Source organism: Lepisosteus oculatus, chromosome 12 (genome assembly GCF_040954835.1).
Source record: "Lepisosteus oculatus isolate fLepOcu1 chromosome 12, fLepOcu1.hap2, whole genome shotgun sequence".
Taxonomy (NCBI): Eukaryota; Metazoa; Chordata; class Actinopteri; order Semionotiformes; family Lepisosteidae; genus Lepisosteus; species Lepisosteus oculatus.
Genome location: NC_090707.1, coordinates 3,434,843 through 3,458,671, shown reverse-complemented (window position 1 = coordinate 3,458,671; position 23,829 = coordinate 3,434,843). Strand labels below are relative to the sequence as shown.

Below are 23,829 nucleotides of genomic sequence, written 5' to 3'. Positions count from 1 at the left end.
CCAAAAGGCTAGAGCTCCATAACAGCATCTCACTTTCCCTACTGACCTTGCCCGGTGGCAGTAATTGCTTGCTTTCACTTATTCATGAATCGACCAAACCACAGCTCTCTTGGGGCACCAAAAAAAAACATTAGGGAAGACAAAAATCATTTTTTTCAAACTGGAACTGTCAAAACGATGAACAGGGTGGAATAATCTAAAGCAAACATGGCAACAGTGCAAGGAAATATTTTTACACTGCACATCCTTTAAGAAAGGAAGACAATGCAGAGAGATTACCATGCAAGAGACAGGCACATGTTTATAGAAACGTGTTTTTAAGAATATATCTGATAAAGTGCCGAGTCCTTTGATTTGTTCAATGCTGTAGCATTACTCAGCAACAAGAAACATTCACAAGCTACACGATCTTCACGGCCAGCTTCACAGATCTGAGGGGGCAGAAGCAATGAGGATGTCTGACCAGCTTTGCTCTGCAAGGCTGCTGTACTTCACTGGCCCAGACCTCTTCAACAGTGGAGCGCAGTGACAGAAAACACCTTCAGCCAACTGGTGTTAGAAAACGTGGCTTGCAGCATACAGGCCCTTATCGAGATTTACCATGATGAACATGCTCACATGCTTTATTTTTTACCATGCTTGATCATTGATGTGTTCTTCTCGTGCAAAGTTTCCAAATTTTACATTACCCTGACCTCACTGGGCCTTACTACACCATACTCTGCTTTTACCATGATTACCACATTAAACTCTGCTTTTACCTTCATCACACCATCCTCTGCTTTTACCTTCATCACTCTGGACTTAAATACAAGATACTCTGCTTTTACCATGATCACACTTAACCACAGTGTACTCTACCTTAACTGCCATGGTCAGTCAGTAAAATGGCTATAACATACCTCTTTTATAAAGGATAATAATCTGCAAATTTCAATATAAATATAAGCACTAAAGAGCTTTCTTTTAAACAATTAACTTAAAACATGAATAAAAATACAGTTACCAACACAACATGGCTTCTCTTATCTCTACACCCTCTGAATGTTTATACTGCCTAAAAATATTCTTTGTCTCAAAGAAAAAAACAAAATGTATTATTGTGTTTTCACTTTTTTTACTTAATAATTACATAATGTTACTTCTTGGCATTCAAATACGTGCTGGCAGTTCAGCATCTGGAAACCCTCCAGAGCTTATTTTAATTTGATGCCTTCTTATGCGCTGAGATCTGACCTGAATCAAGGGGCTATGCGAGAGAAATTACTTTTCTCAAGAGAAGTAAGCGCAAAACCACAGAAGTGATGTCTTCAGACTTCTTGAACTCTTAAGACTTCAGAGTTACAGTAAGTACAGTATGTGTTGTGGCAATAGTTTAAAGGAGGGGAGCATTCTTCAAAGTGCTAAAAGATCATTCCCACATTTTTCACTACAGCATTCCAGACCTTCTTGTGAGAAAGAAAATGTTTTCAATTTTCTCCATAGGATTGGCAGTGCTGGTTATTTTGTAGTTTTGTAGTTCAACATTACACCTTTCAGTGTAGGGTCCTAGGAATTTGTGATCTAACAGTGGAAATTCATTCTAAAAAAAAATACAGACCAGCTGTAGGGAAAAGACTTGTGTGTCTAACCTCTTCCCACGCGGATGGGAGTTTATCAATGAAAATGAGCCCTCCTCGCGACTGTGTACAGTACGTCTCGGAAAAAACATGCTCCGTTTGGAATCCGCTACATTGGAGTGAGGAATTTTAAGCCTGATTACACCATGAAAAGTTCCCTAACCTGGAAGTTTTGGAGATGACTTGCCAACCTCTTTTCAACATTTGATCACAGCAAACATCGAAAAACGCTGTTTTTAAGAACAGTCTCCCCCCCGATACATGGTGCACAGATGCAAACCGGCGATTGGGATCACTCACTGAAGGCAGCCACAGCCAGGACTAAAGTGACGACAATGGAAATCCAGGACACCCATAAGGCCTTCTTGCGGTAGCTCTGGGCTTCATGGGGCTTCAGTCGAGTGCTGCTTTCTAGCAGACCTGCCGAGGGCAATGAAACAGTCATTAGCGTGTTGCAGAGCTGTACCGTGCGTGCATCCGTATTTACAATTCATCCAATTAGCCACTCGTGCTCACCAGAAGAAAGCTTTGCTTAAGCAGAATTATTAGATATACCCACCAGATGCAATCTGGTGTGTTCATTGTTCTTGCGTCTGGCATTAGGTATTAAACTGATGTGCTGCCAATTGCTAACCTCAGTGTCTTTCAAGACACAAGGAGTAGATATTGAACTCAGCTAATTACTGTACAACCAATTAGCACTGTAGTGATGGCACAGACAGTATCTCCATATTATATCTGCATATACGTTTTTAAATATTGTCATAAAAATATATTCGTGATTTCATTTGTCTTTGAAAACAAAACTTTCGTTAAGCACTAGATGGACATGAATTGCAATAATCATATTATTAATATTGATTAATTTATAAATTTCAAGATTTCGATCGGTCACTAGGCAGGCGGGCAATTTCTCGAATTTAATGTGCGTTTTAATTACTTTCTCGCTTCGTTCTGCCAGCTTGACATGTCTGCATTAAATAAACGTGACTCTAAAAAGTGCGTCGGCGCTGTCTGGAATTTACAGAAGACGAGTACCTCGCCTCAAGCTGGTTTTGTATTCGCATATTTTAGTTGTTGAAGGGGGCGTTTTCGGCAGATTTGTAAATGACAAACATCTAAATGTTAATAACAATTAATCATTTCCTTCATTTCATATGATAAAAACGGGTTTCTATTTCGTATCACCACGGGATATGTATCTAAAACATTCAGAAAAAAAATCACAACGTAAAATTTTACATTTAAAAATGCCCTCCGATCTTCGTCCTGTTTATTTTATTCTTTTGTTCATCCACATTTGGACGCTCTGCTCCAAACTCGGCCCCGCTGTCTGTTAGGGAACCATAATGTTTCGGGCGGAAAGACTGGACTCGGGCAGCTTGCTTACACAGCTCTGAAAGTAGGACTCGTCTCAGGAGAGACCAGCAACGGGACTCCCATCAGCAGAGAGAGGAGCTGAAGTGCGAGATGCCAGCGGGAGAAAGTAAAAATGTTAAGTAACTTAGAACCGCCATCATTCCTAGACAGGGCATGAAATATAGACACCTCGACTGCTCAGACAAAAATATACTGAAAGCAAAATCCAAGAACTGTGCCATTGGAGACGTCTTTCCTCATGTATTCCTTTGTGCCTCTCCAGCCGGGAGGGGGCGCTATTCAAAAGACAGACCCGGACAACCGCAGGTGTGTTTGAAGGATTGTTATAGTAATTAATCAGCCTTTCTGCTGTTGCACAGCCTCGCAGTCTGCAAACCGAACCCAGGACTAAAATGCGATGCGAAACGAGAGTCAACAGTCCCTAAACGTGACGTAGGATGTCTGGTTGAAGGATGTGCTAAACAAAACCATATTTTTTTACCCGATAGATTAAAAGTTCGTTTCAAAATTGCTTCTTTGTCTTGGATTTGTTGTCCGACCAGTAAAAACGCATTCTTAGGATTCGTAAGGTTTTCTTACCATTCTGTAAAAAGAGGAGAAATGCATCCGTACACACCAGGATATAAAGAAATATGTGGATTTGATGTATTAAATCATTTCTCCATCTACGTGATGCTTTAAAAAAACAGATGTGCACATTTTCGGATATCATCGTACTCTTGCTTACATTCCGACTCCTTAATAATGGAATAGTAAGTAATTATACTTAAACAGCTCTTTTCATCCCAGCGCTCACCTGCGTGACCTGCAGCTGCTCCACTACACAGCAGATTAGGGGGAGGAGTTAAACGTTGCTTCACTAATTGAATTAATTGGGAATTTCAGGGAGGCCAGATTGTACAAACCTGAAGAGGCATTTAGCCTTAACACCGAGATTAACCCCTTTAGTCTTTCAAGCAATGCCATCTAATCCGGATGATAACCCTCACAGCACAATGTTCCCTGTCAGCATTCTGGGGTACTGGTGCCACCTACTGGTCCACCAACACATTACATTTTTTTCTCAAAACACTGGTATGCAAGTAAATCCCTTGATTAAGAGCCCTATGTATCTTATCTTAAATCATCATAGAAAGGACTTAATCAATGCTCAATATTTATTTAAAAGGGTACCCTCTCTTTCATGCACAGAGAATTGCAAACTCTGATAAAAGAAAGAATTGCTCACTGCAATATTTGACATAAGATGGCCCAAGAGCCTGTTAAGCCACCTCACTGGTAAGGCTTTACGTATCTGTCGCCTATAGGAGGAAGCACAGGCGAGAGGAAACTGTCTCTTCTGCGTGTTCAAACGCCTCTGCTTTAAGAACAATTCCATCAACAGATGGCATCAAAGCCATGCCTCTTGCCGTTTCCCAAGGATATTCAAATTGTTCTGCGGAGATTTTGTAAACCGCACAGGCTTTGACAGAGGCGAGGAGGAGAGGGGCCGCTGTCGCGATGACTGGATGAGTGAAGAAATATGACCTTGATCTCCTCGGCTCTCATGTACCTTGTTAAGCACGCCTCAGATTGCTTGTTCAGAGCATCAGACTTCATTATGTTCTGCTTTGCAGTGCCACACTTCCCCCAGCTTCTGCCCAGGGATGTAGTCTTGAGTCTTGCAGCATCCACAGCTAAAACTAAGCCCTGAGCCGTCCTGTTCTTTCGCTTCCAGACAGCACTGAGTACCACTGCGGGCTACATTTTTTAGGGATTTTTCATTCAGAGGCAATTAGGACATAACGATGAAAGGTCTGTTTTGTTTCAGAGCGAACCGTTGAAACATTGCACAAGTTTAAGGTGTAAGACCCCAGGGCAGTGTCAAATCGTCTTCCTGTAAATAAAGTCAGGAACATACAGTATATTTCATCTAGCCCCAGCCAGGAACACATGAGAGGAACACTCAGGAACATAAGATAAAAATACGAGAATATTTAGTGAACTAGTCACTGGGTGAGTCGTATTAAAGTCGTATTAAAGGTGGGGCTGATTTGGGTTGTGGTGCCCCCTGACTGTGGAATTCCTAACCTCTTTTCAATCAGTGCTGCAGCCTGAACTGGAGTTTTTAAAATCATCCTTGAAAACACATTTACATAACACAGCCTTTTCTGAATCCAATTAGTCTCTAGTCCAATAATCTTTAGTCATTTTGTAGGCGTCGGTATGTTTTCTGTTCCTTATTATTCCTTTTGTAAATATCCCATATTTTTAATTTGATTTTTAAGGTGCTTTTTTGGGGCATGAAAGGCGCTTTGTAAAAGAGGCTGGCAGAGCTTGAGCCCGCAGTGTTACCTCTGTAACAGTGGCCTTGGCTGCTCATGCAGCTGGGAAATAACAGCATCTCATCAGGGAAGCAGGACTGGAAAGGACAGTAAGGAGCTGAGAGGCGCTGGTGTTGGGGCTCGGTGGCTCGTGTGTGCTCTCCGGTCTGTCTGGGCTGCCTGACAGGTGAACAGGACCCGGCTCAGGTGATGCCAGACGAAGCACAGCTGTGCAAGTGCATGTGGGGTTACCGTCTCTGGATGGTGTCAGCTACACAAGAACCACAATGTCTTTACTGGGGCACATCTAAATGAAAACACCAGGCTGATTCAGTACTACTACCCTGCCTTATCCCTTGTGCTTGAGTGCACCCACGCGTGTCCTGTGCACATACACATCTACGACAGTTTACAGCACCGGGAAAACATGAATGGGGGTAATGCTTTAAAGCATCACTTTAAATCATCAGATTTACCATCAGGGGAGGCTCGCCTGCAGATTCTCAAAGCTTTAAAGGAAAGGGCAAGCTGCATCTGAGGAATTCTTCAGAGAGTCACACCCAGTTCCTGCAGGCAGTGTGGGTACTGCCAACATTTTTGAAGAAGCATATCAGAGCTGTTTTCTAGCAGGCACAGGGATTTTGTTGACTTAGATATGGTGTACAAAATTTCCTCCACTGGAGCTAGCCAGTACTGATGTGCATAGTCAGCACAAACACTGTCTTCCTGGAAAACACATGGATATGAGCAAAGGGCAAGATGGGAATGCTTGAGCCTGATGCAGTTGAGTTCTGCAATTCCTAGCGATGCTACCCCACAATACCCCTTTTCAAGACCACATAGCAATCATGAGGAATCATGCACTGATCATGCACTGCTACATCACTCCACACCCCAGAACCGCCATCCTGGAGGACGTTATACTGTACGTGCTCACTGGACCACGGTCCTTTGCTGAGGTTGTCATCTCAAGACCACAACTGAAACCCAGGATGTGACCTGTGATCGCTGTTAAATACACAGCGTGCCAGCAGGGTGATTACAGAGTCTTGCAGTGTCCTTCAAGACAAATACCTCAGTAGCTGCTCCTCCATATTACCACTTGGTCACAGATGGGATCATGTGAAAAGCACAAGGAAAAACTGGGTGAGATCCAGAGGACAATTCCGTTCCTTTTGGATTATGAGACTTTACCACCATCTGGCATATAGGGCACTGCACAATGATTTTGTTCAAAAAGCAATCTACAATATTTTGCAAATATTGTAAAGTTTCATTAGAAAATATTCTATTTTAAATACCAAAGACGATTTAGGCAGTGGAGGATGGAGGCTCACTTTTGGTACTTTTTTGTTTGGGGTGGAGTTCAGACATTAAATATTTACACAGATTTGCAGCTGCCCCAGCTGACTGCCAGCTTAGTCGAAACTGAATGCAAATCCCATTAAAATTGTGTAACGACAATGTGTAAAAATTACATTTGCCCCCAGACTGCTTGAGGTGTCCATGATCTTACTAGGAAGAGGCTATAACAGCCAATCACCGATGCTACTGCCTGGAAATCCAGTGAGTAACAGGACATTAGGATAAATTTTGAGCACTTATTAAGGAAATAAATTACTCCTTTCAACCCAGCCTCTGTGCTTTCAGCTTCTTGCTCTGCACTTGCCTTCATGCAATGCAACAGCACAGTCCAAACAGCATTCATTTTTAGATTCATGACACTATCACACAAGCACGTTCTCAGAAAGGTACTGTATCTCAGCCTAATTTGTTGGGTTTCTTCTACTGTATGTGCTTCCTGCCTCATTAACTCTCTACCTGTCACTTCTGTCATCTTTAAAATGGAACCCTAACAAGCCCACTTCACATATTGGAGACGGCACAGAGACTGGCTGCAACCTCTCTGAAGACCTGCAGCCAGGGAGGGGTTATTCAAGCTCAGGAGCCCCGAGAAAGGGAACTGCTGAACCCAGAGAGTGAGGCATTTCACTAAATAGCTCAGCCCAGATATCAGCAGTCTGTGGCAGGGCCACATAGCCCCCCACACAATCATAATTAATACACATCTACTACTGAAATCTACTGAGTTTCTTTCCATTGTGTGGAGGAATATAAACTGATCGGACAGAGCCTAGGAGATTAAAATTTTGTATGGCTATTTGCACCGTGATTTATGGATGTAACATCCCAGGACTCACTTGCTGCCTTTATTTCAAATGACATTCTATCAGACCATTCCACAGAGACACCCCCTGAACGGTGCGCTTGATCGATTTGCTATTGATGTCCATTAAGTGTGGACCTGACAGCTACTCATAAAAGCAGAAAGTTAGTCGATCGATATACAGTAGCATCCGAAAAGGCACAACCTTGGCATTGCAGTAATCAATAAAACTGCCCAGATACAGAACCCAGTTCTTTTCAAACATATAGGATGCTGATACTAATGTATGAACAGTTTCTAAATAACTCACGACATGATTTATTGTATGTATGAACGCTTGAATGTTTGCAGAGATAATCACCTGACAATATCTGGTGAGCCAAAGTTAGCTACAGTTATAATTCAGTTCTCCCTTTCCACATAAAGTTGCTTGGGCGGGTTTTTGGAACGAAAGCTCAATTGCAATTGATTTATTGCGGGATAATGTGCGTTTCTCCTTTTCATACAAAAAAAAAACTGCTGAAATGTTAACCAGCCGTTCGCTCCTTATGCAGCCAAGCATAACATATTCCATATATACCTGGGTCTAAATAATTCAAAACACTTTTCAAGCGCCGTCAATTCCGTTGTTTGCTCCTTATCTGTATTAGATCTCTAAACACGAACAATATGCTGGAGTTCACCAATTGTTATTGTCACACCAATGCATTGGTTTGTTTAAGCGGTTTACCTCGATTCTCCACTCCGTCACGGAACTGCACGCTTTCGGTTATTTTCATCTGCTGATCCAGGTCCATGTTGAACGAGTCTCCCCGGCTTCCTCTCTTGGGTGGGTGCAGGTCTGTGGGGGCACACTGTCCGTTTTGAGCTGCGGGATTCACGACGGCGGGTTCCGGAGCAGTACAGAGATCTGGAGCCGAAGAGTCGGTCATCGTTAGGAGTTTAAGTCAAAACAAACAGCCGCTCAAAATATGTCGCACCAGGGCGAGAAGAGTATTTCTCCACAGCGAATGGAGAGAGCCGTAGAGCGGGCTTTTTACAGACCAGGAATCAGAGCAGTCGTCGCCGCATCAGCATCAGACCGACTCCTCCAGCACGGACTTGCTAACTAGAGAACAAGGACTGCAACAAGCAGGCTCTAATTAAAAATCCAGGGTCGTTAACGAGACCTCTGCACTGGGGGTGCGCTGGTTCCGAGAAGCCTTAAAGGGAGCAAGGCAGCGAGTGGCCGGCGAGAGTTGCGCTCAGACGAGCTGCTGCTGTTTTCTTCCAGGCGATGCGCTATGCTACCGTCCCAGGTGGCGAGAGTGTCGACGACTTGTCTGTGTGCGGCGTCAATCACGTTTGTGGCTACCCAACACGTGTAAGAAATTAAAAAAAAAAACCGTGAGAAAAATTTAAATCTCATAAACGCATAAAAACCCGACGCCTAGGTATTTTTTTAAAATCGTTTCACACAATGAACATTTTCTTTCTCGCTTTTTCTCAACGTCTAGTTTCACCTTTTGGGTTGCAGCTGCGAGATTCGGAGACAGTACGTAGCCTTCTGTTACCTTCAAAAAAAGGATTTTGTTTTTGAAAAGTTGCAACAACAACAACAAAAAAACATTTGTAACACAAACGCGTACGTTTCGCCATGGATATTTAACCTTGATTTTTTTTAATTTCATTATATTGTTGCCTTTAAAATGTAGTAATTCAGTAACTTTAATTCAGTAGTTCTTAATAGTTTTCCTGCACGGTGTGCTTGTCTGGCTGTAAATACAGTATTCATATAGGTTACACTGATATTCTCAACTCAAAAATACAGCTTTCATTGTTTTGCAAATGATTGTCTTGGGTACACTTGTAACGTCAAAGTTATTTACTATATGTACAGTATGTGACACGAATAGCCCGAGCCTTCAAAACCTGTTAATGAAAATGCTCATCGATTTTTAAAAGGTAACTTAGATGAAGCGGAGCACTCTTCCGCTGAAAAGTACATTTCAAATTACATCCTTGCTTTATTACATTTATGAAGAAATATCAAGAGAGACATGGGTCTTAAGGTGACCCATACTGTACAGCATATAATATTACTTCTATACCACCACGGCCCAGAAAGTATACTAAGCACGCATCCATAACAGCTTTAACCCCACCTGAAGGAAACAAGATTTTTAACTTCTAGCACTTTCAGAATTATTTTTCAAGACCCAATTAATTCATAAGTTAAATTACTTTTTTTCCTCGAGTTTGGGCGCAGTAAACCTGACACCCAAACCAGCAAATCTGTAGGTTAGCTACAGTATTAAAGCGTTTAATAAGAACAAAAGAGAGGTTATTGGACCTATCAATTGTTCGCTAATTGATCCCGGGATCTCGTCCAGATTCTCTTTGAAAGAAGCAAGGAGATCAGTTTGAACAGCAGGGCTGGGAGGCTTGCCCCACACTCCCACAGCCCTTGGTGTAAAGAAATGCCCCCTGTTCGCAGTTTTAAAGAGTCGGACTTCCGTGTAGTTTCCTCCTGTGTCCTCTGAGTTCCCCTGTCGATTGTGAAGAAGCCCACTGTGCTGACTTCATTCATGCCTTTGAGGGGGAATGCTTGTACCCGGCTCCCTTTAAGTCTCCTTTTTCCAAGAATGGGTACTGTAGGTCCGGGTCATTTAGTCTGTCAGTGAGGGCATCCCGTTAAGCTCTGGAATGTACACGATACAGTCACGCTTTTCTGGACTGGTTCACATTCAGAAGTAGTCCAATATTAAAAAAGAAACCAGTGTTCAACAAATTAAAACGCAGAGTGTTTATATCAGAGTAGGTGTTTTATGGCGTAAAGTAACAATTCAGAAACTCGAGGCGGAAACTACCCGTTTGTGACTTGACACTGAAGGGTCTATGTGCGCTTCTACAACATCAGCAAAGACGAGGCAGTTCGTTCGAATTTTAACATCGCAAGTATGAAGTCATGCAGTCGCTTCTGGAAAAAAAAACTTCATCTTCAATATACAGTAGCTTAGAATAAAAAGCAGAGTTGGTGTTAGAAACCCCAGAGTCCCGTTAGGGCCTGAGAACACCTGCTGTACGAAGTGCTGCATTGCTCTCCGGAACCGCAGGGAGCCGCTGAGGTTTGGCAGGCAGGATTCTTGGAGAGCAAGCAGTGAAAAAGGAGGACAAACGGTGCGCCTGCTGTAGCTGCAGAAAACATATCTATTTCTAAAAACAAATCCTAAAACAGTACGAACTGGGAAAACAGCTCTAGTTCTTGTAACAAAGACTGCATGCTGTATTGTTGTACACTTGATAAATAAACTTTGATTGGTTGATTGATTGATTGATTGGTTAATTGATTGATTGGTTAATTGATTGATTGATTTTGTGCCTATCGTTTAAAGTTTGGAGGTTGGGGGCGCTCTCTATCCGTCACCTGAAAATGTTAGGGCTTCATAGCCCAGCAGAGGGAGCCAGTGTCGCTGATTCTGTCTTGTAACTAGAGGGCCGGTAACACTGCGGGAGACGCGCAGGTCACAGACCCCGGTCAGTCACAGTGTTTACTGTGGCCTTTCCTACTTACTGTTTGCTTTCAACAAACATTCCCTTAACGTTAGGCAATACCAACCTCAGATCATTACGAAGAGAGTTGTTTAAAAACATGTGTAAAAAGAATATGAAAATTATTTCTCAAAAACAAATACGATGAAATAGTGATTTAAACCCTAATGTATCCCCTTACAGAGATTGTATAGCTTGTCAGTGGTTTAACAAAATTAAGGAATCTGTTTAACATAAGCTTTAAACCTTTTCTACTAAAATACAATTGTTATAGAAAATGAATTAGAAAAACTAAATGAGTGCTACAATATTTTTCTCATGATTCCATATATTGTACGAGATCTCTGGGTCTTTTGCTTTTATTGATCAATAGCAATCAAATAAATACTGCATTCGGGGATTTCGTACATGGTGGATTGATCTTTCAGAAGGTGGGATTGATTGCCCAAGGGCAGCTCTGGAGGGAATGTTTAGTGTGGAGTTGGCATGTTCTCCCAGTGCCCCTGTGAGTGTTCACCTGATATTCTGCCTTCCTGTCACCTTCTAAACCTGCGCTGGCTGGGAGAATTGGCCTATCTGTCCCTGTGTGGGACACCATGTCCAAGCTGCAGTCCGGCAGAGAGCCCTGTACTTCTGCGCTAGGCTCCTGGATTCCTGCAGAGACAGGCCTGGGCAGCATTTCCATAACAGACAGACGATGTCGTTAGTTGCCCACAGCCCTTACAACAGGTGTGATAAATGTCTTTGCCCTTTACCCACTGCAATCAGCCCCACCAATCGTAAAGCTCCTCCACCAAAGAGCACACCAACACCCTCTTGTTTTGCTGAAAGCTGTTCTTCTGCAGCAGGGCCCGTGATTCTCAGTCCAGCTTTGACCTGAAAAGCTTAAATTGAACCACTGATTCAAACCCGTGGGACTCGGCTGACCCTGTGGAGGCCCGTCAAAACGAGGACTACTGAGTTCTGTACCAGCAGCTACCTGGAGGCTGAGAGATGCACAAATTCTGCACTTTAATCCGGAAATATTTGCACTGCTCATTGTTATTCTACCAGATCACACTGTTATTTATTTTATTACTTGTGTGTGTTGAGGAGGGTATGTGAATGTGTTGGGTGGATACTGTCTGTTATTGGCTTTGTGTTATATATTCGTATGGTCTTTTAATTGTGTGAGCTCACCCAACCACATTCCACACAACTGGTTGTTATGGCAATTAAGTGTTGAACTTGAACTCCTCTCGTTTATAAAGCTTCTGTTCTAACCTAATTCTAATCTAACCACAAAAGCACCTAATGCAACTCTGAGAATCGCCTGTCGTTTGCAAAGAGGAAAAGAGCTGAAGGCCTGTCTGCCACAGTGGACTGTTTAACACAGTCAATAGACTCACCATTGGTAAGAAAACAGCCTTCAGACCCTGCAGGGAGAAAACTGTGGGTCAGAGCCACTGAATCGCCAGGCTGCGCAGTCACTGGTACTCCCCACACAGGAAAGGCAAATAAGAGCACACACAGGTTTATAGCCACACCTTCAAAGGAAAATAGGTGCCTACTGTAGCTGCTAACGGCTGCAGACCTTGAGAGTCATAACCTGCGTTACAACAGATGAGATGGTGGGACCACTCCCTCAGCCTCTCCTGATGTCAGCTTCAGAATCCTGGGGGAACGATGGCAGAATCCCAGAGGAAAACTGGGAACACACACAGTGTGCATGTTGCCTAGAAACTGGTCAGCTGTAAAAGCTTGACAAAACTGAAAAGACCTTTCATTGCCTATAAACACATGCATACAACACATCACCGTATTTGTGTTTTTAGAAATTAAAGCATACAGATCAGGGGTATTGATTAAAATGTTTTGGCATCAATTTGATAAATTGGTCATTTTTGACAGACTGTGACACACTTGAGTGCATTTTACCTGTTGCATGTGCACTAAATTACCTCATTAGTAAAAGAGCTCTACATTAGTAACATTAGTGAAAACACAGGCCCCAGTGTGATTTGCTTAACATGGAAACAGGAGCTTTGTGCCATCAACATGATGGGTGCTGGACTACGTCAGGGCAGCTCTGGGGTGGTGTACCAGCTATAAAGTCTCTATGACACATCAGAGCCAAACACAGCCCGTCCCTGATAAACCAAGACCAGGGGGGACACAAGACACGATGCCTCACCAAGGCTGACAGGGAGATCCAGGTGTGACAACTCCCCAGATTATGTGTGGCATCGAGGACTCAGAGACTAGTGAAAAGATGGCCTGTTTGCTTCACTGGATTATTTGAGACATTGTCAATAGACGTACCACTGGTCAGAGAGCAGCCTTCAGACCCTGCAAGAAGAAAACGGGGCATCAAAGCCACTAAATCACCAGACTTGAGCCCTGTGATGAGCTGGCATGACGTGTGGCATCTAGGGCTCTGAGACCAGTGAACAGGCACGTGCTTGTCCCAGCTGTATGAGAGGGCAGGACAGCACCTGTAACCTGGTGGAAAGCAAGCACTGCAGATGTACAGTCTGTATTGTTTCCAGAAGTCTGCTACAGAAATACAGCCATGCACACTACTAGTCTATAACTTTCTCAGTGCAGCCCCTGTTGATGACAAAAACTAATTATGAATTGATCTGTGTCCTGTTTGTTTAATACAACTGCAGTGCACCTGCTACAGAAGAACGTAATGTGTTGCAGTTAGAAGTAAACACCTCTTTTGGATGTTCAGTCTGGATAGCATACGTGCTCCACTGTCAAAACTTCCCAGAGCACGTTTTCGTGGAAATGACTTTATGTCCCGTTTACCTCGCTGCCCGACACTCATTGGGCTGCCCTGGAGGGCGGAGAAGAGAAACAGGTCTGAGATAACAAAGTAGATGACAAACCGGGAAAGGGCTGAGAAGTGTGCAAACGGGTTAAACGCGGCGCTCAAAGTAATCGAAGATGAAAATCGATATTCATAATCACATATTACCGAAGGAATGGCCCAATCTGAAGGAGGTATGGTAAAAACAAGTTATTTCAAAACTTAAGAAAACGTGCATTGATCTTTGTAGTGTATATTTAAATGAGTATTTTAAAGAGTTATTATTTGCATGCGTGACATTGATTTGCGTTTAAATGTGTCCTGATTTTTTTAAATCAAAGCTGAAAATACTATTTATAAACTCTATCAAATACTATTTAGAAACTCTCTCTATAGGAAGGGTCTGATTGTTGTAAAAATCAAATGAAGGGCAACACGAGGTGTTCCGCAATGAAGAAGGGGCTTCGCTCAGTGCACCTGTACATACAGTATAACTACTCCTGGCTCGACTACAAGTATTTTCCGATAAGTAGTAACGTAGTCGATATACATTTTAACATTTGAGTGCGATTTGTCTCTCTCACAAATATTTAATCACAAATAAAACCACACTTAAAATCAGAGTCCCATGAAGGCTCCGTCACGTACAATCACAAATCAATGTTTGCTGATTTGCGATTATAGCGCATTATGAGTGCAAGTCTACTGTTTGCCAGCAGAATTGAGCCTATTCGCGGTTCAGATAGTAACAGAGGAAAAAAATGGGACAAAACCTCTCTTTGCAATGGCAATAAGGGAAAACGTTTGATTAAGGACATTAATTCTTTGGTGAAGCGATATGATGCATTTCAGGAATGCCTGTTAATTGATCTACAAGGCGAAACAGATTTTGAGTAAAAACTCATTGCTACAGTTTAAAACGTGAAGTTGCTTTTGTGTTTAAATATTAATAGTGGCACGATTGCGACCTTGAGTAGAAACGCGGAGTCATCGTATTCCGCGGCTGCCCTCGCAGGACTGTAGGTAATGATTATTCAGCAGTCAACAGGCAGCGGGAGACTGAAAGGGGTGTGGAGGCGACATTAATACCGCATGTTTCAGATCATGCTGTAATGCAAGCGCATGGCGAGTTCCGCTTAGCATGACACCCACAGCACTGCCAGAGTAATTATAAACACTTTTCGATCTGTTCTGCAGTTGTGTAACAATTCTCCAAGTTCTCATTCCTCCAGTTTCTGGTGAAAAGGGATTTTAAAGATCATATATGATAATGAGATTTCCTTTCATCTTTAGGGGAACCGCATTCGTAATCAAGCCTTCTCTTAAAAGACTTTTACTGTAATTTATTAACAAGCCTGGTATGTTTTATTGCACTCCTCAACGCTATGAGATCGCCTTTACCGTGACGTTTTTAATCGCTTGCGACCTTCACTTAGAGCAGTGCTGCTGCGGCACTTCTTCGGCACCCCTTATCAAAAATAAAGTCACTTCGTTATACCCAAGATAAATCATACAGTAGCTGTAGCATGAAAGAGAGATAATGAGTTTAATATTGCAGTCAGATTAAAAATCCATGAAACATTACACACTTTTTTTGGAATTTAAATTCCGCAGTGAGATCAAGGATTAATGAGTAATTACGCACTTTTTTAGAGCTTACCTTAGGATATCTAGTAGTTGTACTTATGTGCCTGTGCTTAATTGGCGCTTTCATTGATTTACCTTCTAAACCAGCCAAGCCTGAGGCCTGTGTGCCTCCAGACTCAGAACCACTGTCTGGCACTGTTTTCAAGCGAAGCAGGCGTCAAAGGCAGCTCTGGTCGAGCCGGTAGAGGGCACTCTCTTTCCTAAACGGCACTTTTCGAGAACTTCACATTCCGGGTTGATAATGACTGTGGCTCCTGCTCTTGGTGTACAAAACTGTTTACCGTTTGTTTCTGTCCTGCCTATTTGTATTAAAATACTTTTAAAGTTGACCAAGGTTTGGAAGTACTGTCAGTAAGACGAATAATGAGTGGGGCTTCAATGAGCCTGCACATTTGTTTCAGTGAACAATGAATTCAAGGCTCTCTTTATTCCACAGCGGTACGGCTATGATGGATGGGTTCAACTGCACCACCACTGCAAAGTAAGTTTTTTTTTTGGGGGGGGGAGGGGGGCTCTGACCACCTAGGAGTTTTTTGGGAAAAAAATGTGTTAAGATGGTCACAGCTCAGAAAACAAGGAATGGACCCCATGCGTCACAAAAATCCTAAAACAATACATTAGGGAGGTCCAAGGCCATGGTCATGAGGCAAGCAAAAGTCCAAAGCCAGAAGACAAAATCAGTGTCAAGCGCCACAGACCAGACCAAAAGCCGAGGTCAGGAAAAAGGCCGAAATCCAAAAGTCAGGCAAGACCACAAACTCAATGTATTGCAAACAATACTACACACAACTTGAACACAGAGCAGGGTTTAAATAGGTCTGGGAGGGGAGGCGTGGTGTGGCAGGGACACTGGGCAGGCAGGGATTGGCTACTGCCATCTGCTTGATCTGCTGCGCAGATGAGGTAGGCACTCGTAGTGGGGGCGCCCTCTGGTGGCGGGATGCCGGGACTGTAACAATAATGCCTGTGAAATAAAACGCCACCAATACTGTGCAGCATGTCCCTGTTCCATTCCGCGGATATATGACCCTTTGAAAAAGCTGACCCATGAGATCTCTAACAGGGTATGAGGGACCAGGTCAAGAGGACTGGTCAGCTGATATGGACTGACCACCTCTTCTAAAAAAAAAGCTTTAAAACTACAGCAGATTCATGTGTACAACTCTACCGTACAGTGTAGTTTAAATAATTTCATAATAATACCTAAGACCTTTTATACTCATTTTATATTTCATTTTATATTCAAAACCCTAAGTAAATCTCAAATGTCACATAGGATGAGGAGGATGTGGGGAACAGTCACACCTGTCATGTTCGCACTAAAGTGGGAGATTGTACTAGACTGCACCTTGTTTTCTAAAAACACACACTCCGACAACATCCGTTTCAATGTTTTGTTTCTTTATTCCGTCATGTATGTTTCCCTGAGAATGTGATTGTGTGAAGTGAAAAGGCCCTTTCCCGCCGTGCACTGCAGTATTCCATCGCAGGCTCACAAGCCCCGGCTCGCCGACTGCAGCCCTGCCTGTGCGCTGTGGGCGGTGAACAGCTCAGTCTAATGACCACAATACCTCCAAGCGCACAGCCGAGGGCTGCAGGGGCGGCGAGACACACGCTCCCTAGGGCAAGAGCACACCGCTCCCATCGGACCGCAGCACGGACTTCAGGTTCCGACAACGCTATTTTCAGACTTATTAAAAATGCATTATCGTATTAGTGCGACTGCGGGACAGCACCGCGGCGATGAGCGAAGACGTGCAAACACACGAAGCGAGCCTCGGGGACTTTCCTGCTCTCCGGCTTGAGGACGGGGGCCGGGCTCGGTTCTGCGTGCGTCAGGGGAGCGCGGCGGGACAGACGGTACCTGGGCCCCGGTACCTGCGCCTTGCCTTTCGCGTCAGCATGAAAGAGCGCTGCTTAATCTCTCAGACACCGGGTGAAGCTGCGGTTCAGTGCGCAGAAGACCCGTCTCAGGAGCCCGCCCGAGCTCGCGTGTCTACAGCGTGGGAGACTTCGCGAAATACAATACCGGTGACGGCCAACTGTACCCTGTCCAACCGCAGTGTGGGCTTCAAATCCATTTTCTCTTCGTCGGAGTTCACAAAACACTTAGAATGCATTTTGAAAATATATAATGTAGCAAAAACAACGCCGAGGGTGAATCGCTATTAAAGTTATTCTTGTCACTGCTAAGTGTTCTGATGAGTCTTCTTTTACTGTATTCCAGTTTGAATAAGGTATACATGATTATTGAGGCGATGAACAGCATGTAGCACTCTCGGGTTAACGTGGGTATGCGCCCTCACCTTAGCTTGGCCCCCCATCGCTGGGGGCTCGGACCCGGGCCTTCAGCCTTATTCATAAGGAACCAGCCAGTTGAGCTAAAGGGAGATCTCCCTTCGGCCCAGCGGCTGAGGTCCCTGCTGTTCACAGGGAAGGGCGGTGACGTCACCGCGCTGGTAAGCCAGCTCACACAACCTCTGATGTCCGCCGTATGCGTTACAATATATTTTATGTACCTGTCAAAGCAAAGAAGATCTCTGTCTTCACGAAATAGCATGTAAACGTCTGAGATGATCTTTATGTAACTAGTTTCTATATTTGTTTCGATATTTTTAACGGATTGGTTCTTAATTTCAGGTCTTCTGGCAAACTTGTCAGAAGAACTCTATAGCCTGCCACCAGGTGGCATGATGAAATTACTGCAGAATGAAAGTAAGCGTCTGGTTAAATTTAGGTTATTATATGACTGCGTACACGCTCATTGTATTTCATTTCATGGCGATGCCCCATTTTCCCTGCCATTAACCTAAGTGCGAAACAGTTATTTTCAGAACAAAATATTCCATTTATTTTTATAGAGTCGTAAAACAGGATGTCGATACACTTCATCTGCGCTGCTCTCTCTGGTTTGACCTCAGGGAGAAGCTAAAATGATGAAAGATGGGAAAGTGTTCCGCGTGGTGCAGGAGAACTGCTGGGATCCAGCAGTACGCATCCGAGATATGGATAAGTATGGTACTTTCCCTTCAAACTCCTACCGTGGTGTTCAGAAACAATACTGTGCGGTCTCTATGCCAATACAACAAATGCACACACGTGGAAATACTTGGAAATAGATAGATAAGACTTTATTGATCCCAAAGGGAATTTGATGTAAATGATGTAAATGAAAATGAAATGAATGAAATAAATGAATGAAAAGGATGTAAATGTCATGTCTGCTCACTGGAGATCGCTTTCAGCTCCTGCACAACTGGAAATGTGAGCCTAATGATATGAATATAAAGAAAATATATTTAAAAAAAAACAAAAACAAGAAGAAATGTAAGTTACGAGCGCGTTGTTGCTGTGTTTCAGGAGTAACTGTGCAGGTCCTCTCCACCGTCCCCATCATGTTCAGTTACTGGGTAAGACGCTTCTTCAAATACAGCACAGCGTTAACAATCCTCACTTATCAACCAGGCCCTGTTAGGAAATTCTGGCTCCTTCAATTTATACGATGCAATCTGGCCGTTTTCGGATTGATGAGAACGAGAGGCTTGCAATTTAGAGAATAATAATAATTTTCTATGCCATTGGGCCCTTTTATCCCTTTGATAGGAAGCAGCTAATTCATCCAAAGACCTCCTTGTGCTTTTTCTTCAAGGAGGCCAGGGTATCGGCTTTGGCCACATGGCTGTGTAGCTTTTTCCTCAGCTTTGAGATTTGCTATAATGTAGGGAATAAAAAAACAAAATTACACCACTGCCTCACTAAATCACAAGAGTGCAGGTAGAGTTGATGTGACTACGTTCATAAAGCACTGTCACCACACACACGCGTGCGCGAGGGGGCAAAATCATATTTTTTTAAAACAGATGTTACCTTTGAAAATTTGTATTAGCTGTGTTCATTGCTGAATGGTCAGAATACCCTACTGATCATCTGAGAAAACGTCAGAAACTTTCAAAGGCATTGAGTGCACACATGAGTCCAAATCATAGCATAGAAAACTCACCTGGTCAATCTCTCTCAAAGCACAATGAGTAATACATTCTGAATACAAACCAGATCACATTTACACACTAATACACCAGTTCGGTATTCTAGCTGAGGAATTCGGCACGTGGATCGCCTGAGCTCTTCTCGTTTCTCGTGATGTGTCATCAGGCCAAGCCTCACGACGCCCTGGATCTCTGCCACATTCTGAACGACGACCTGGCGGCCACAGTGCGCCAGCGCCCGCGGCGGTTCGTGGGCCTGGGGACTTTGCCCATGCAGGCCCCGGACCTGGCCGTGCAGGAGCTGCGGCGCTGTGTGCTGGAGCTGGGGTTCCCCGGCGTGCAGCTGGGCTCCCACGTCAACTGCTGGGACCTGAGCGCGCCCGAGCTTGGCCCAGTCTATGCAGTAAGGGCCGCACCGCCGCCCGAGACTGAACATCTGAACAGCGTCTCCAACCTTCACAATTGAAATGCCCTGAAACTGAAAAGCAATGCCTTGTACAATGATAATCAAGTCCTTCTACACAGCGCCTTCCAGCCCAAAGCATCACAAAACACTTTGCCTGTTGCGCAGGCCCCACCTGTGAGACGCACAGCAGCCCAGCCACAAAGCCAGTCAGGGGAGGAGAGAAACCGCTGCACCAAGAGAACTAGGGGAGCTAGAGAGAGGCTAGTGCATGCCCAGAGTGGAAACCAGCCAGGACACCAACGTTAACAGCCCTACACTTACTTTTATTACACTTTCATTATGGTATATTTTACATACTGTAGGTCTGAGCACATCTTCGTGGGCAAAACAAACGTGCATGTCAGTAGCCTTCTGTCTGGGAAGCGTGGCAGGATACTGGTTCGAACAGCTGCTTGGCAGTTAGCTCCTGGGACCTGGGCTCGGTTCTGAACTGGAGTGCCTGTCTGTGTGGAGTTTGCATGTGTTTGACTGGCTACCCTGAGAGTTAATGAAAAGGGATGGTCTTCCTATCCCATTGCCCAGACATGAATGGAGAGGTCTGGCTGCAGCCCTCCTGCTGGTCCCTGACCTCGGGATCTGTGGTTTCATTGTTCTTTGTGCAGGCTGCTGAAGAGCTGAACTGCTCCTTATTCATTCATCCCTGGGACATGCAAACTGATGGAAGGATGTCTAAATACTGGCTCCCCTGGCTGGTGGGTTAGTATGATGTGTTTAATGTATGTTCAGCTTGCTGGTGTGAAACAGCACTGATATTGCACCATCAGCGTCTTTTAGCACTTAGACTATAGAGTGTTTAAACACCTTCCACTATTCTGTGTTGGAAGTATATCTCTGCAGTGGTTATCTGCACCAGAAGCCAGTTCGGCTGATACTGCTAGAAGATGACAGAATGGTTGTGAACCAGAGGAGGCCAAGCTGGCCCTTCTAGCTCATCTGGTTTATTGTAGCGAATTGATTTAAGGATCTCATCCAGCTGTTTCCTGAAAGAGGAGGGGCTATCGGCTTCAACATAATGGCTGAGCAGCATACTCCCACAACCCTTTGGGTAAAGAAGAGCTTCCTGTTCTCAGTTTTAAATTGACTTTCTCATAGTTTCCACTTGTGTCCTCTGGTTTGTGTCTCACGTGTTCAATCTGGAGAAGTCTACACAGCTGACTTTGAGGACTGTATGTACTGGTCTCCTCACACACTTCTCTGTTCAAGACTAAAAATACCCAGTGTCTTTGGCCGTTTAGAGGAAGACATGCCTTTAAACTTAGTATTGTTTTGGTTACTTACCTCTGGATTGATTCCAGATGTTTTTTACCTTCAGGAATGCCAGCAGAGACCACAACAGCTATCTGCTCCATGATCTTTGGGGGCGTATTTGAGAAATTTCCCAAGCTTAAAGTCTGTTTTGCTCATGGAGGTAATGTTACCCTTACGCAAATATACTTTGAGAACAAATATACTGTGAGAAAGAAGCAGAGCCATTGTAACAGAATGGTGCACACACAAAGCAGTCTGTGTAATCTAAAGTATGTAATAATACTATCTGTTATTTAGCAGATACTATATGTTTAAAAAGCATACAAATACAACATGTCTGTAGAAAATGCTGTCTGACATAATTTCATACTGAAGAGATTAAATATAAACAGGATATTTCAAAATTTAGGAGGATCCTTCCCCTACACAATTGGACGAATTGAGCACGGATTTAAAGTTCGTCCAGATCTGTGTGCCGTAGATAACAACATCAATCCCAGGAAATATCTTGGCTCGTTTTATACGGATTCCCTTGTCCATGACCCTCAGGCACTGAAGCTTCTTCTTGAAGTGGTTGGAAAGGTAGGAGGGTTTTACTTTCCAGACACAGAGCACAGCACTGTGAAAAGTATAAACTGTAATATATATATATAGCAGTACATCAATGCAACCTAAAAGATAACCAAGTTTAAGTATTGCACACACTACAAGTGATCTGTTTTTCTGGCCTGTTTGTTAGCAATGATAAATGTCAGCACTGTAGCTAGGAAACGGTTTTATAAAAATTCTTCTTCTTTGTTGAAGGATAAGGTCATGCTTGGTACAGACTACCCATTTCCCCTGGGAGAACTTGAGCCAGGATCTCTGATAGAATCAATGAGTGAATTTGACTGCGTGTTAAAGGTGAATTCAGTTTAAAATGTAACTGATTTTGTTCCTCAGCTTCTTGGAATATTATCTTTAATGTCATGACTTTCCCCAGAGTAAACCACAGCCCGCCATGATCTATCTTCTTGCCTGAAAAAAAGGGTTTTCTTTCCTGTAAAAGCTACACAAATCCTTAAACCATGCAAAAATTCCAGCTCAAGCCCACCACAGCCATGACTCTTATGCTGTATAGACTGTAACCCTAGCTCAATCCTAAAACAAACTCTTACCATCCAGAGCCAATCTTAAACTTAACTTTCATCACATCCTAATCTGAAAACCTGCCTTAATATGATCTACACACCTTACCTGTGTTCTAAACTCACCCAAAGCTTTATAAATCTCATCTGGTTCCCCACTGAATCCCACAAACAACTACACAAAGTAAATCAAAAATGGACTCCCTGACAAAAGCACACAGGAACAAGTAAAGGATTATTCCATGCAGAAAAGAAAAGTTCCTTTGCAAGTTCCTTGTTCCTTTGCAGCCTACCTGTATGCATGCTGACACAGCTCCCTACTTGAACTACTTCAAAAGCACACAGGTCCAAAAGGCACAGGGCAGACATAAAGATACGTTTCCAATGACTGTTTGATTATCTCTTGCATCTATTCCTTATAAAACAATGCTTAATGATCTGTAATGTTTAGTCTTTTCATGTTTTCTTTATAAAGTCATCATTTGTTTTAAAAAATAATTATCTTACTTTAATAAATGAAGCTTACATATCTCCAATATTCATTCTTTTCATGTTTTCTTTACTGAGACAATTTGTTTTAAAATATCATTGACTGTTAATTAATTCTTAGTCTTTCAATAATAAACTAGGCTTGTTTTATGTCTTTTATACAATGTATCATTTGTTTTAAAAATAATTAATGCTAGATGTCTGCATATTTTAATTGATAGATGCTGCTCAAGGATGTGTAATTGTTTTAGAATGTGTTTTTGTCAGGTTACTTCAATAATGTTTCTACAACTGAAGTAGCTTATCCCCTCTCGTATTAGTCTAGCTGTGTGGGGTCTTCAGGACAAAAGGCGTTAAATATACAGAACACAGCGAAGGGGTCTCCAGCAGGGGTGTCCAGTCCTGTTCCTGGGAGGCTGGTGAATCGGCTGGTTTTTGGTCCAGGCCAGCTCTTAGCGAGACAAGCTGGTTCTGGGCTTAACAGGAACCATTTCACAGCGTCTCCCAGCTCTGCAGGTGGTGTTGCTTTAAAGAGACCTAGCAAGCCTGCAGACACACCAGCCCCAAAGGACCAGCACCGGACCCCTACTCTATTTTTGTTTAACAATTTGCTTACTTTGCGTCTGTGTGCTTTCTGTATTTCAGGATAAACTTTTAGCAGAGAACGCTCTGGAGTTTTTGGGCCTTCATAGAAGCCAGTTTGAGTGATCCCAAAGACACCTGATTATTACATGATGAGATTACAACCTAAATTTCTAATCACCAGAGTGATTCATACTGAAGATCTATAGAACTGTATGGAAATTAATTTAATTAACTGTATTTCTCTATCTGATAGCTGTTAAACGGCACATAATAAAAAATAACATTTTGGTTCTACTAGAAGACATCTCTTCTCTTCCAACTGATGTACTTGTACCACACGAATAAGCAATTAATGTGAAAAAAAAACACTGTAGGTTTTTCATACAAAAATAAATCTTCCACAATGCACTGCCCGCTTTTCTTCAACGGTTTTTTTTTTATCCGTTCTTGTGTGTTTTGTGTAGTTCTCCTTTCATCCACTTGAGGG

The 23,829-nt window shown here is 43.1% G+C and overlaps 2 protein-coding genes across 6 annotated transcripts in view; one reads left to right on the top strand and one right to left on the bottom strand.

Annotated features, from left to right (window-relative positions):
• The window catches only part of tmem163a (transmembrane protein 163a), a 65,969-nt gene extending 57,167 nt beyond the window's left edge, over positions 1 to 8,802 (bottom strand). Inside the window, exons 1-2 of one of the 2 annotated variants that reach the window (XM_006636237.3) lie at positions 8,200 to 8,802; positions 1,920 to 2,039 (exon numbers count right to left, since the gene is read on the bottom strand). In XM_006636237.3, coding sequence (XP_006636300.1) covers positions 1,920 to 2,039; positions 8,200 to 8,401 — 322 coding nt within the window. In that variant the 5' untranslated portion in view covers positions 8,402 to 8,802. Of the gene's footprint in view, positions 1 to 1,919; positions 2,040 to 3,578; positions 3,726 to 8,199 lie in introns of those variants that run through there. The other variant, XM_015358494.2, reaches the window with a different exon arrangement.
• Positions 8,803 to 13,820: 5,018 nt separating this feature from the next.
• Positions 13,821 to 23,755, top strand: acmsd (aminocarboxymuconate semialdehyde decarboxylase). 4 transcript variants are annotated; one of them, XM_006636236.3, is made up of 10 exons: positions 13,821 to 13,988; positions 15,878 to 15,922; positions 18,363 to 18,459; positions 18,802 to 18,851; positions 19,594 to 19,830; positions 20,496 to 20,589; positions 21,206 to 21,301; positions 21,551 to 21,723; positions 21,946 to 22,044; positions 23,403 to 23,755. In XM_006636236.3, the coding sequence occupies exons 1-10, from the start codon at positions 13,932 to 13,934 to the stop codon at positions 23,463 to 23,465; spliced, it is 1,011 nt and encodes a 336-aa protein (XP_006636299.2). In that variant the 5' UTR covers positions 13,821 to 13,931; the 3' UTR covers positions 23,466 to 23,755. The 4 variants fall into 4 exon arrangements, with proteins under 4 accessions (XP_006636299.2, XP_015214000.2, XP_015213998.2 ...); XM_015358514.2 differs by having other exon boundaries at positions 13,943 to 13,988; positions 18,303 to 18,454; XM_015358512.2 differs by having other exon boundaries at positions 13,943 to 13,988; positions 18,303 to 18,459.
• The last annotated feature ends 74 nt before the right edge of the window (positions 23,756 to 23,829 follow it).

What these genes read in the sequence shown, in the direction of transcription:
- acmsd (XM_006636236.3), top strand. Translation starts at nt 13,932, where the DNA reads ATGAAAATCGATATTCATAATCACATATTACCGAAGGAATGGCCCAAT. An exon ending in CCATCATGTTCAGTTACTGG is followed by an intron (nt 18,852 to 19,593) that starts GTAAGACGCTTC and finishes ATGTGTCATCAG; the next exon opens with GCCAAGCCTCACGACGCCCT. An exon ending in AGCTTGGCCCAGTCTATGCA is followed by an intron (nt 19,831 to 20,495) that starts GTAAGGGCCGCA and finishes TTCTTTGTGCAG; the next exon opens with GCTGCTGAAGAGCTGAACTG.